This window comes from Poecilia latipinna, unplaced genomic scaffold (assembly GCF_001443285.1).
Source record: "Poecilia latipinna isolate Pla-1442-1.1 unplaced genomic scaffold, P_latipinna-1.0 Scaffold316, whole genome shotgun sequence".
NCBI lineage: Eukaryota > Metazoa > Chordata > Actinopteri > Cyprinodontiformes > Poeciliidae > Poecilia > Poecilia latipinna.
Genome location: NW_015112932.1, coordinates 91,875 through 106,358, shown reverse-complemented (window position 1 = coordinate 106,358; position 14,484 = coordinate 91,875). Strand labels below are relative to the sequence as shown.

At 40.1% G+C, this 14,484-nt stretch overlaps 2 protein-coding genes and 1 long non-coding RNA gene across 3 annotated transcripts; 1 reads left to right on the top strand and 2 right to left on the bottom strand.

The window, feature by feature from the left end:
* Positions 1-999: 999 nt before the first annotated feature.
* On the bottom strand, positions 1,000-5,367 carry arl14 (ADP-ribosylation factor-like 14). The gene has a single exon (XM_015034888.1). The coding sequence runs from the start codon at positions 1,697-1,699 to the stop codon at positions 1,097-1,099; it is 603 nt and encodes a 200-aa protein (XP_014890374.1). The 5' UTR covers positions 1,700-5,367; the 3' UTR covers positions 1,000-1,096.
* Positions 5,368-7,083: 1,716 nt separating this feature from the next.
* Positions 7,084-13,843, bottom strand: ppm1la (protein phosphatase, Mg2+/Mn2+ dependent, 1La). Its single transcript, XM_015034886.1, has 4 exons — positions 12,791-13,843; positions 9,068-9,242; positions 8,474-8,635; positions 7,084-7,867 (listed from the first exon to the last, which is right to left on the bottom strand). Exons 1-4 carry the CDS (start codon positions 13,187-13,189, stop codon positions 7,512-7,514), a joined length of 1,092 nt encoding a protein of 363 aa, XP_014890372.1. The 5' UTR covers positions 13,190-13,843; the 3' UTR covers positions 7,084-7,511.
* Positions 9,249-11,038, top strand: LOC106948968 (uncharacterized). Its single transcript, XR_001425294.1, has 2 exons — positions 9,249-9,409; positions 9,815-11,038. It is a non-coding gene; the product is annotated as an uncharacterized LOC106948968 (long non-coding RNA).
* Positions 13,844-14,484: the final 641 nt, after the last annotated feature.

The window sequence follows — 14,484 nt, the reverse complement described above, 5'->3', positions numbered from 1 at the left end:
TTTGAAGTTTAAATAATGTAATTCTTGATATTGCGTTATTAAGCAACGATTCGAATACCGGCTCCAGCTAGAAATAGTTGGTGCTAAAACAATATTTCAGTACTATGATTTAACTTCCGATTAAAAATTAAAAAGATAAAAATTAAACAATAAAATGTGCAATATATTTTAATCAGTATTTCTGAGCATAAATTATGTAAGATATCTTCAAAACATTGCAATAAAGTAAGAACATTCAAACTGATTTTTATTTTGTATGTTTACTCAACTAAGTTAGTTACATTTAACCTCATTTTCCCATTCTGGTATCTATTTCTACAGTAAAAACGAGACAAAACAAGGTTAGGTTTCTCCGTCCAGTAAAACTATGTTTCAGTGTACATTGCACACAGAAGAGAATTACTTTTTTTAAAATTTAACCTGTTTTGCCCTATTGAGATAACAGATCTCGTTTACAAACCTGGGCAAGACAGCAGCAGCATCAATAAGATTTCACAACAGAGTGGTAAATTAATAAAGGTCTGGAAACACTTTCACACAGACTCAGCTACCACAGCTTTAAATTAATCAGAAATACATATATATATATATATATATATATATATATATATACTTTTTTTTTTTTTTTGCCGATGCGGTTAGTCCAAGATTTTTCCAAGCATCAGATGTCGAAAACCCAAAAGCTTTCTTTTGCACTTCATACGCTTGGAATGACCGTTTTCAAAAATGTCCATTGAACAATGAATGTACTTTGTGTAGTCATATTTCAAAAGGGCTGTTTAAAGAGCATCCAGAACCAGCAAGGTGGACATAACGACCACTGACGATATCCGTCCACTTCTGGCTTCTGTCGAATACCAATGAAAACGTCTAGAAGAAATCGTATAATCAAAACAAAGTAATTGATGTAATTATAATCGAACCACTGTGAAACATGACTAGAAATGCAGGACGCTTAAAAAGTAACTTATTATACCATGCATTTTTGCAGTGTATATCCAGTGAACTCCACAGAACAATTATTTGCATAATATGACCGCTAAGTTTGCTGTTGGCGGAAATAAGTTAGAAGTGGTACATATCTTACATGATAAGCTTATTGTTTGCTATTCGATCGCAGGTAGTGCACCCTATCCTTGATATTGTCTTTGACCGCTCCAGTCTCAGAGGGGAGTCTGACCATTTGAACCACTCGCCTAAAAGCCTCCTCGACTCCGAACCCCGTCGAAGCGGAGCAAGGCTGAACGAGCCAGTCCCGACCCGCGCACATCCTCCTCATGTTGAACCTGTCCTTCATCTCGGTGACGGTCAGCGCACCGCTCACGTCCTGCTTGTTGGCGAGCAGAACGACCGGGCAGCCCCGCAGATGGTCGCTGCGCAGCGCCCTCTCCATCTCACTGCGCGCCTCGTCCATGCGCCCAAAGTCCGAGGCGTCCACCACGAACACGACGGCCGCCGCGTTTTGGTAATAGTCCTGCCAGTGTTCGCGCATCTTGTCCTGACCACCGACGTCCCACACGGTCACGGCGATGTTCTTCCTGTTTTTTCTGGCGTCCAACATCTCCACGTTAAAGCCGATCGTCGGGACGGTGGAGACGCTAGCGTTGTGCTTCAGTTTGTAGAGAAGAGTGGATTTTCCAGCGTTGTCCAGGCCCAGAAGAAGGACTTGAACCTGTGGTTTGGAGATCGGGTGGCCCATGGCGGCGTGAATTCACACAGACTCTTTAGTGGTATGAGGGGCAGCCGCATAACCGGCCTGGTGTCTTGTTTGCATAATGCGTTGCCCGGAGTTTAATAGATAAGCTATTATCTCTGTGCTGACTATGATTCACTGTACACTGATAAGTTGCGGAAACGGGGGCAAAGTTTCGACCTATCCTTCATTTGGAGTCACACGATTTTTCCACCAACCAAAAATAGTTTTATTCTTGACCACGTCTCTTTCAAATGTAACCATTTAGCTTACATGCTGCTAAACCTATGACTAAAAATATGCATTTAGACATGATATTTTTATGGGAACATTATGAAGGGATGAGTGATTAGGTATTTGTTTAACAGGTAGTGACGGTTGTTGAATAAATAAATGACATCCTACCATCCTCTTTGTGGTCATAAAAGCAGAATATTCCTTTTTGAACTTCACAAATCGAAACTGTGTTTTGAACAATTGCAATGTTTTGAAGATATCTTACATAATTTATGTAATAATTCAAGTTTGAGCGCCCTGAATATAAAAGCTTTTATACTTTCCTGTATCTGTTGTGTTCGAAACACCTGAACAAGCAACTGAACGTTCCCATTTCTCACAACAAAATCGATAAGGATTTTATTAACTTTAAATTATGTTTTAGAAAATGTATGCAACAGAACAAGACTTCAACTCAGCAGTTAAAGTGTATTTGAAACCACAAAAGTAAAAAAACAAGCACCAGATTCCATCAAAAAAGAAAAAAAAAATTTTATTTATAAGTGGAATCAGTAAATATGATGCTAATTTCAGCAATTATAGCACTGTTGGTGTGCAGACATATCAAACAGCCCTTTGGGGGTAAACAAACATCTCTCTTCTGCCCCTCCGTGTCAGAAAGTACTATAGTTAACACGTGACTGAGACAATAAATTTACAATTTTTAACAATTTAAAAATCCACTCAACTTAATGACAAATCCAAGTAATCATAAAATATTTTAAATATAAGCAATATTTGACCATCATGATACAAGACTATAAATCTTTACGCCTTCCCCTGATTGAGTATAAATCAAGTTGCATTAGGCAATTAAACTTAAATCAAGTGTGGAAAATGTTATTCATGGAGTCTGTGTACTCAAAACAACAGACGCTAAAATGTTCAATGTAGACACTGGTGTCAGACACACCACATCTTTCAGTAAGAACAATTTTAAAAATAATTTAAAAAAAACATATGCACAAATAATAAATAAAGTGAAAAGAAATGTGGTCAGACTTAAAAAAATGCACTAGTTCTAATTCTCAATGTTTTACATTCAAACTAAAATATCAAGACATAATAAATACAAATCAGTTGCATTTATTTTTTTCATTTTCAGTGCTCTAGCAATGAACATAAATAAATAAAAAGGAGAGAAAAATAAATAAAGCTCAGGTCAGACTTTGGAAGGTTCTACAGATACACATCCCAATCAAAGTGGTTCAAGCACTTTATCAGACTTGACTTCTCTCGTTGCTTTGACTTCTTTAATTTTACTCAAACGACTGTATCCATAGCAAAATCTAATGGATCAATGTAGATGAGCAACACATGGCAGTACACATGTAACACCGTGTTTGTAAACGCAGGCTTCTGCTTGCTCAGCATAACCCACAGTTACACTTAAATCACTGCAGTGATCGGTGTACAACCTCCTCCCCAGAGACTAACAGGCCTTCACGCCCACCCCGCTCCACAAGCTGCAGTGTAGCTGAGCATCAGCTTTAGGGAACCCAAATGAAAGGAACCTCGAACAGGAAGGTATTCAGTCACGGCTCGACTGATTCTTCCGGTAAAAATCCATGGCGTTCCATTGTTCAAATTCTCTTCCCATCAGGATCTGGTCCATTTTTCCCTCGGCTTCACCCAGACGCCACCAGTTGGGTTATCCATCACGTACACCAGTCCCTCTGTGTCAGGGCGACTCAGAGGCCAGGAGTGGGCTGAGGAGTTCTCCGTGGTCCGGGCAGAATGGCGTAGACATCTCATCGGAGACGGCACCTTCCTCTGAATGTGAACGACGGAGGACGGAGTAGGGGATGGATCCATTTTCGGGCTCATGTCTTCTGGACAACAGCGGTAGAAAATAACGCGGGCTTCGACAGAGGCTTTGGATTCGTGTTGCCCCATGCTGGTTGAAAACTCACGTGACTTATTGACGGCTCCCAAAATGAAGTAAATGTTGTTCTTTCTTCCCACAGGCACTCTTCCCTCTGTTGTCAATACCCTTCTGTTCTTTCGCTTATATTTGCCAAGTACACACGGGAAAGTAAAGTGTTCCGGTAACACTGAAGTGTGACACATTTTGCTTATAGGGCTGTTTGACACCAATGCGGGGGTAGCGGGAGGGGCGTGGGCATTGCAATAAGATCATGTTCAAGCTATATTAAGTCAGTCCACCTGCTGCACGCCGTCTCCGACCTTGAGTCAGAGGTGCCACCAAGGGGGACAATGTCCACCCCTATAAATAAATATGAAAAGGCTTGTTCCAGTTATTTTTTTTTTTTCCATGGTACAGAGTACAGTGACCTGTGAAAGTATTCACCTCCTTCAGATTGTTCTGTGTTTTGCCACCTCTCAACCTGGAATTAAAATGGAATATTTTCGGATGTGCATAATTTCATCTACACAAAAACTACAACTTTGAACATTTCACTTTCTTCTTTTTTGAGTTTGCTTCGTTTGATGCGTCACCCCAAGACTGCTATCCATTTGCCTTCCCTTGCCTTCTCATTTGGGCCCCCTTACAAAACTTACTGAGGTGCTGGAAGAGGTATTAGGAGTTGTGTACTCTCCTTTCAGGGCGACTTATCTTGCATGGATGACATTGAGAAGAAGCTATTTCTAACCCAACGGGAGCATAGCTGGTGCGGTCCGACAAGCTCATGCGTTTCCCAGCTTTAGCTCACCAGTAGTGACTCATGTAGGAGCCACAGTAAACTGACCGATTTACAACCATGTGTTTATTTAGACACAGCGTCCTTGTTATGAGCACACAGCTCATTCAAATTCCAGAAAAGGTGATGAAAAGCACAACAGGATGGCTTTATCTGATGACAACTGCTTATGTTTTCATGTTTCGTGCTCTTGAGCAAGGTACTTAGAACTAGCAGGTTCTAAATACCTGTGATCTTGCACGTGCTTTTTATCTTGCCACGTGCGAGATAAAGACATGTATACAAACACTGATATGTAAAGTACTAGAAATGATTTTTTTTCTGGCTTCTGGTATTACAGATTTGCTAAAAGATGCATATTTTATATAGATGAGCATAGTTTAAATACTCAGAATTCAAACTTCTCAAGAGTAAAATGTTTTTATTGTAAACTTCTACTGAGGTACAGAAGGACAGAGATTAAACATACAGTATGCAGATCTTCTCGATCTGCCAGAGACATCCAAAACTCAATAAATAAGGCATCAGGTAACCTGTTAAATAACAATAATAATAAAAAAAAAATAGCTCTTATGGTTGCACTCAGATGATAACATAGTCATGGTTTACAGTGTAGGAAGTGAAAGCAGTAGTAAATCAAGTGTGGCTTACTGGAACTTTCTCTGACATGTCGCTGCTGCCCGTGAAGTCAGCTGCATTGCTTCAAGAGCATATCCGCTTCATTACCAGCAGCATTCCCTTTATAGGCAAGGAGTTCACGATGAATCATCATTTAATTTGTTTCATCACCCAAAGTCTTGTGTGCTCATCTGGTCAAAAACTGCGCTATGACAAGCACTTTAAGTACAGTATTTTGTTCATCAACAATGAGATGGTGCAGATGGTGAAAACATTGAAAAGATGTAGATTTTTATGTTTTACAAACATAAAAACCTTTCAATATTCCTAAGGGTAGTGTTACTATTGGCTGATATGTCCAAATAACCATTAAAAATTGCGAGCACTCTGAAAAATCATTTTGTTTTCCCAGCTTTTAAGTGCATGTTTAATAAATGAACTAGGCATTTTGGCCATAATTTCTCTTTGAGTATCACCCACCTTCTGCAGACTTGAAAGAGTTAAAACAATCTGAAGGGGGGGGGGGGGGTCATTTTCTTGAAATTAGATTTCAGTAGGGGTCATTCTGCAAAGGAAAAGGAGAAGGAAAATTGACGGAAACCTTTTAAACAACTCCATCAAAGCCTGTTCACAGAAGAAAAAAAAATCCCATTTACATCGATGATCTCAGCTTTGCAAATCCTTTTTGGCGGTCACTTCCAGGAAAATCAACAACATACACATTAGCGAGAAACAACAGCCCAAATGTGGATCAGCTGACACAAAACAACCAACGTTTTTTTTTCTTTTTTTTTCTTTTTTTTTGTTGTGACAAAACTAATGTTGAAGTCAGGATCATCAAGAACTTCTGCCATGCTGTTTTTAATCCAGCCTTGAATGCATGTGTATCTAAAGAATGCATCTTACATGGGTCTGAACAGATAGAAATGTAGTGTATTTTGTGAAAAATCAGAATGTGTTACACCTATGTAGTATGTGTGTGTGTGGTTTGAGGCAGCCCCACTTTGTATAATCACTGTTTCCTTTTTATTCCAGTTTTTCTAGACTCTCTGAGAATGGAGGCACACTTCCCCATAAACTGCCCGCAAGTGTCATAAAGTGGTCAAATGATTATTAGCCAAAATAATTAGAGCAGCTCCAGAGCAGCTGGAGTCACTTAAAGCACTCAGCTGAGGCAATCAAATCTTCTTCAGCCTAGAAAGAGTGTCTGCATATTGTAGGTTGAAATGTTACAAATGACAAACGATAGCAACAAACGATAGTATAATTGTTTTATGGACTTGGTGAAATCTTAGATTACATATTAGGATAAAAAAAAAAAACTAAGATTATTTAAAAATAATCATATGCAAATTCTATTTTGTTTGAAAAAAAAAAAACAATTAACTATTTAATTTTTCATTTCAGAATTTTACACTTTTTTTGACTACTTTTTTGGAAGACAGCTTACAGATGTAGAAACATGTGCTTCTTAAGAGTTCGATAAGTAAAGGACCTCTAAAGTCACAGCAGGAGCGCTGTGTCGTCTGACGCCCTACCGGTCGTGTCGACAGCTTATTTATTAGAATCCATGCAGTTCAGCATGCATTAATGCTGAATGCATGCTGAGGGCGAGACTGTCAACACTAAACGGGAACCATTCAAGTATGCAGGGGGTAAGTTTCGTACACTCAAAGGTTAGATCTGTGCACAGCGTTGCCTCAAGTTAATTAAGTATACTGGATCTGCTGCAGCCTTGTTGTTTAATATGACAAATTGCTTCTGTTCAGTAAGAAAGACTAGATACGTACAATTCAGAGCATCATCGTATTACCACAAGCCCGTGGTTTTGCATTTACAGTTTTAGCACCTTCCTATAGTAACACAGTTTCTCCTAAAAGCATCCCGTAAAAAGCTCCCAGTGGAGTTGTACTGTCCATGTGCAATTTACAGTAAACAGAAGTAAAGCAGTCACAGTCTGGTATGTGCTGGTTAAGAGAAAATCCCCTGTGTCTGTAGTAGTTCTGTACTTACTCTGCACTTATGTTCTTTTTTTGTTTTTTCAAGAATTGATCATTCATACAAAGGTTAGTTACAGTATGTTTAAATGTCCTTTTCTGAATAAATTGACAATTGAAAAACAAAGCTTTGTTCTTACATGAGGAAATTTATGTGTCGACTTGTTATAGGTACACACCTCAGCTTTCCTGTAACCTTCCTGCTGCATCCAGACGAGGGGTTAAAAAAAAAATCCTTCTGATCACAGTGTGAGCTCCCCAGACCTACACACCGGCCTTGCTACTGCCCCCGGCTCCGCTTTTAAACTTTACCACCATGACTGTGATGTTGTCGGGGCAACCGCGGTAGAACGACTGGAGCACGATGCTCTTGGCGCCGAAGTGAGGCTCGTCCAGGCGCTCGCGGACGAAGCGCACTGCCTCCTCATTACTGAAGGCGTCCCAAAGACCGTCAGACGCCAGGATCATGAACTCAGGCTGCAGTTTGTCCAGGTCAAAGGTCATTATATCTGGGTCGGGAATGACCACGTTGAGGTTCTTGAGAGGGTAGTCGCCCAAGGAGCGAGACATGGCCAGGATTCCCTGAACTCGCCAGGATCCGTTAAAACTGATGAAGCCGCCTGCAGGTAAACATTAGTACAAAGTTATTACAGAAAAAAAATGTCTACTTCTGTTTTCAAAGAGCTATTAAAACAAATCGTGATGTTGTGATTATGACCACGAAATGGCTTAGCTGTTTTGCAACAAATAATAATAATAATAATAATAATAATAATAATAATAATAATAATAATAATAATAATAAAAGACCATTTGAGCAAAAGTCTAAGTACTTTGTAAAAAAAAAAGAAAAAGAAGTCTAATGAGATAAACTGATATCTAGTCTTGAGTTAAAGTGGGTAAAAGTTCTTAAAAAAAAAACTGAACTATTTTACAGATGAAATGGCCACCATAGATATTCCTAAATGACCTAATACATTTTAGGAAAAACTGGGAAAAACTTGAATAGAAATATAGAAGCTGCATTACATAATCAAAATGCAGAATTCGCTGAGATATGAGTGTGTAGATTTATTTATTTATTTTTCATTTTCCGATGCAGTATATTTTAACAGAATGCTATTTTGGATTCCCCCTGTAGATGGCAACAAAGAACACTAAAATCACACCGAAGGGTGTTGCAGTAGATTATGTTGGATGCATTGCAGCACTGCCTCAGCATGTACCTGCTCTCTTGATCCTCTTGCGCTCTTTCAGCTGATATGGCTTGTGGTCGTGTGACAGTGCGACGGCGTTCCCGTCTTTGTCGCACAACACTCCGCGAGAGTCTCCGACGTTGGCCACAGTGAGCTCTCTGTCTGACAGCAGAGCCATCAGGCACGTTGTACCTGAACGAGACGTTCAAAGGGAACGACAGAAACCAGAACATGTTTAAAAATCACATCATAAAAAATAAAAAATAAAAATCAAATATTTAAAATGTAATCAATATCTTGGTTTAGTAATTGAAAAATATTGTTGCTAAGAGTAAATGTATTTTCGTTTTACAAAAAAAAAATTATCTGAAAAGTGTATTTGCATCTTTTCCTGAAACTTTCCCTACAGGGTGTGTTTAGGATTATGTAGAACAGATTTTTTTTTTTTTTTATTTTTTACCAGAGATTGTTCTAGAGTATGTGATAAAAAAGAAAAAAAATAAATTATTGCGCCAAAAGTTTATCACAGTTTATCACGGTTTCTCCCTTCACTGGGCTGCTGCGGTTCACGTTAATTTATCCCCCTCCCTCCGTCCCTCTGTCCGCCCGCCTCCCCCTCCCGACCTGCTTCATCATGGTTGGCGGAGAGCTTGTCCAGCATCTCCCGATCCACAGCCAGGATGCGCTGCTCAAGAATGCTGGCGTAAGAGACAGCGCTCTCCCTCTTCTCCCTCTCAAAGGCCTGCAGCTGCTGCCTCAGAGACTCAGGCAGGTGGGCCTTGGCATAATCAGCTGCAGCCTGCGGCAGACAGGAAGCCAAAGGAACACAAACAGACCCACAGTGGCGATTAGAGATACGACAAGAAAGTGGAGGCACAGACAGAGCAGAGTTGTGCTATGCGTGGATGCCGTCAGTGAGCTCAGAAATGCCGTGCATGTGACGGAAATACGCACAAAGAGAACAAGGTTTGCTTTGACTTGATTTTGCCAGATTTTTGTCAGAACTTTATTATAAACTGAGCTGACATGTTTTTCTATGAGTCTTTGGGTATAGTTTTCCCATATGCCATTAAGCTGCGCTGAGCAAGCAGCTAGTCTGAGCTGAATCATTGAACAGCCTCCTCATCCTGCACAAACATCTACGTACTTGCTTCTTCCCTCGGTTTTCCTGCTAGAATTTTATTTAGACCAAAAAGTACAATTAACCATCTTAATTCCTCTCTTTTATACAGTCAATGTGTCTTACAAGCAGATGATTAAAAATAATTTCACATTATTCTTGGAGCTGCTTTCTGATGTGGCGATGTGCTTAAACAGTTTCCAGCAAATATGACCTTTCATGTGACGTTTGCTTTGAATTTCTATTTTCAGAAGTAAAGCTTCACTTGGCAGTGACTTGACTGCGCGCAGCACAAAAGACAGCCACAATGCTGCAGCGAAGTTACAGTGCTAACGATCGCAGCACCCCTCTCTTCAAACAGTTTGTCGTCATGCAGAATGTGAGATTGCAAATCCGCTGCAGCAAAGGTGTGTGAACCAGAGGAGAGGTATTAGGCCCGAGATTACGAAATTTTAGATAGAAACAAAATCCTACTTAACATGGGAGAAACATCATCACCTTTCTGCCCCTCCCCCTCGCCTCCCGTTCTGCTTAAAGGGTACTTGCGCATTATTTAATTGGATAGAGTGGTACTCTTGGAGACTGGATGAGGAAAAGAGCTTAAAGTGCTGTTTTCCATTTGCAGCAAACAGCAAAAAAAGAAGAAGAAGAAGAAAAAAACGGCAGGATTAATGCAGTTGCAAACCTTTTTAATAGCCAAAAGATTTTTACTGCTGGTGTATTTAATTAGTGAATGTAAAATATGGGAGCCGTGGTATTAAAAGTGGACTGATGTGTAGCCTGGGTTTCTTGCTGACATCACTGTTATATCAAAATGGCTTTGCTCCTCTCTCAGCCTATGGCTATAAACTTGAATTTGATAGAGCAAAGTTGTAAACGTGTGTGTGTGTGTGTGTGTGTGTGTGTGCGTGTTTCCACAACATCAGTCTCTGTAAATCAAGCTGTGAAAGCAGCAGCAGCTAGTGCTGACTTTCATTTTCAGGGGCACAACTCATGATTCAATGAATACAGCAGGGGAGGGAGAAACACAGACATGTCTAAAGAAAAAATGTTCTTTGTATTTTCAGGCCTGGGACACAACACACTGGTCTATTTCTCCTCATATGGCTCTGCAGGAGCATCACTATGTTCAACATAGTTTCTATGCATTCACAACTGATTCCAAAGCAGGAAACTGTCTTGATGCTTGAGAGGAGATAAGTGGAAAAAATATATGGAAAAATGGGTAAGCAAGTACATGCATACAAAAATATGAAGTAAACAACAAAAAGTAACCTGACATAAAACAATAGCTGCTGCTGTGAGATATTGCCATTGAGGGCGGGAGGGGCGTCGGACTGATAAGAGCAACAAATATTAGTTTGTAGGAATAAAATAAACAGAGAAGTCCAAATGAGCAAACACCAACTACACTGTGTCTGTTGCCACAGCATGTAGGACGGGCGCATCTGACATTTCTTGTAAACCAGACAAAAGACCATAAAAACGCTCCATTTCCGAGATTTAAACTTAAATAGCCATTAAAAGTAAAGTTTTATTTATTTTTTTAATATGTAAACAATTGGACAGTGACCAGAAATGGAAACTTTCAGGTTGACTTCAGCAGTTCCTCCGGTGTGTTGAAGGAAAAAATTGCACTAAATTTTGTCACTGAAATGACACTAACAACATTTTTCCACAAATATCAAAATCTCATACAATAAAATGCACTCATTCATTTATCTTAAGCCTGAGAATTAAAAGTAAGTGGCAGGTTCTCTGAAACTGACAGGAGGTTTTTCTATTTCTATTTCTAAGGTAGATATTTACAACTAATCATTTTCCAAACGGCCGTGCAACACTTGCAACTCTAACAAGTTTTATTTAGCTAGAATGAGGTCAACAATTGGTTAATGCGTCATACCTATGCAGTAACAAGTCATGCGAGCCAGAACACTGCAGTATGGACGTGTTGTGGAAGGAGACTCAAAATTAGCTTTATTCAGTGTCAGTAAGACGTTTAAAAAGGAGGGGAACACACACACACACAGTTGACACTCACCATGCTAACTGCTAAAAAAAGATACAGTTTAAGAAATCAACTATAGCAGTCATTGTCAAAAGTGCTTCTACTCATTACAGTCTAGAAAAATATATCTTGGAATGCTGCTAAAATTGTAACGAGGCTTTTCACAGAGAAACAGAAACTGTTAAGCAAGTTTCTTAAATATTCTCATTGAATTTTACAAACCGATTACGTTACATTTCTTAATATACAGATGCAGTTTTGTTTTCCAAAGACAAAAACAAAACATAGTTCACTTGCAATCCACTTGCAGGAGAAACTGTGACAGAATCAATCACTATACAAGTTTAACTATTTATTATTTTTGGTATAACGAGTGAGGAGTAAACAAGACTTGTTTCATGCACTGAAAGTCATGTGAAACTAGGAAGTGTTTTCATAGCCAGGCAGGGCTCTCACATTTAATTCAGTTCAGTTTGTTTATAAAGCGTCAATTCACGACAAGGAACTGTGTCATGGAACGACGGGCTCTAAGATTTCAATGTCAGGAAACGTCGACCAGCAAACAGAAACAGAAGCCGACTCTCTTAAATATTTAAGCAGCGTGAAAGCATATTTGTGACGATAATGTTAATTATAAACTTGTTTCTTGTTTGTTGCAGAGAGTACGGGGCTCATAGGATTCATCGTTCAGAGAAGTCTCAAACTACACACTCCCGGTGACAGATGGCGTCTGAAACCAGAGGTCGTCAGGCACAGCATGAGAAAATGCTGACCCTTGACAGTGGAGGGAGTGAATGAGGGACAAAAAGCACACACACATACACACACAGCACACAAAGCTCATTGTTACAACCCTTCAAGTCAACTCCCTGAGAGCCACAGCCATTGTTAGGGTGTTAATACAAGAAAATACAAACAAGGAATAAAAAATAAATAAATAAAGGGGGAATGACTGTTTGGTTTTAAAAGTTTATGAAAATCCAAATAGTCAAAGCAAATGATTTTTTGGTTAAAACTTTGTAATTCACAATTTCTCCCCTTACATGAGGAAAATGTTGCCTCCTCACACGAGGAATGTAGTTTCCCTGGCAAAAACTAGGATTTCGTCACATTTTGTCTTCGTTGATTCAGATCGTTGTTAAACTGAAAACAAACGCAACATCCACCGCATCTAAACTCACTGCAGCAGCTGTAGCGAAGCGGGCCTGCCATACAGTACCTCTCCCCCGTGACCGTCGAATATCCCGAATATAGACGGGTGGCTCTTGTTGGTGATGTCGGTGAGCACCTCGAACCGGTCCTCCATGTGATCCCTCCTGCCCTGTATGGAGTACACGGCCACGTTGTTATTCTTGAACTCCCACGTCTTGGAGAACTCCGCATCCAGGACGCTGAGGCCTCCAAGGCGGTCGTTCTGCATCATCTCCGCCACTTTCCCCTTCACCATCTTCACGGCATCCCGGCTGGACTTGACGATGGTTTTCACCTCGTCGGTGTGAAAGAAGTAGCTCCACAGCGCCAGACTGATACACAGCAGGAACAACGTCTCCGGCCTGAGAAGAAAATAGCGCATGATCCGACCCAAAAGAGACAGGAGCGTCATTGTGTCTCCTATCATCACACGCAACCGAACTGCAGTCTGACTACCCCTCCTCTTTTGGCACGGTTCACTCCATCCGCTTCGCGGAGCTGTGAAGAGATTGATTTACTATCACGATGACGGACAAAAACGGAATTTAGGCTCTGAAAACGCTTCTCCGTGGGGTGGCTTCTCCAGCGTCTCCCAAGCGCATTCGCGCACTAATCGGGTGGAGAACCAACAGAACACTCTGTCGGTGACTCTGACCGATGTCTTGGTCCTATCCTCGGCTCCCTGAACAGCTGCAAGGGAGCTGAGCAGATCTCCCAGGTCCCATCGCTGAATGGCCGAGTTTTTGGGTCAGACGCACATCGGAGAGCGAAATGAGAGTCTCAATGCTGTGACTTGGAGGTGTCCTCCTTTTCCGCCTTTGACCCCTTTTCTTAAATGTGTATTTAGCCTCCGTATTAATATTATTTTTTTTCACACTACACGCCTCATTTCTTGAAAATTGTCACGAGAAACGGGAGACGATGGGGACACAGCCGGAAGTGGATTGCTTGTCTTAATAAAGCTAAACACGCGACAGAGAAACAATAAGGTCTGGGCAGAGCTTTGCTAGAGAAGCCTTTATTCTGAAAAGACGAATCGGAAGTGGTTTCTACAATGAGCAAAGTGGCCCTAAAGTCCATAGAAATAATATAAGGATAGACGCCTCATGGACCGCTCTCGCATATTGTCGCTGACGAGATTTAGGGCGGCCATCTTGGAGCGGTACTCCACTCCACTCAGCGTTATGTGTTTAGCAGCACAATGACGTATCAGCGCATTTAATCGATCATAACACACTTTTTTGTTACTGTAAACCATATTCAAACATCTATCAAAGCTACATTTATAAACAATTGTATTTTTAAAGTATTTTTTAATTGTATTGATACATAGTTCAGCATATTTAAATATGCTTAGTGGGGAAAACAATAGAACAGGAATGGAATATTCTGATATTGATGTATGAAGAGCATATTACAAAGCACACAGCCGTTCATCATTTATTTAATAAATTATGTAATATCAATACATATTTATATAACTATACAAACACTAATAAAGATTAATAATGGCACAAATAAATAATGATTAATACTGAATTATATATATATATATATATATATGTTTTTCAGCCGACGAGTCCAAAATCCGATGTGATTCATCCGTGCTGCAGTGAATCCGTCTCTCTTTATAGATATCTCCCTCTTCTTCCTCACATCGTCTTTAGGAAACTTTCAAAACAAAAACGGAAGATTTAGGATGTATCTTACTTTTGACAGACT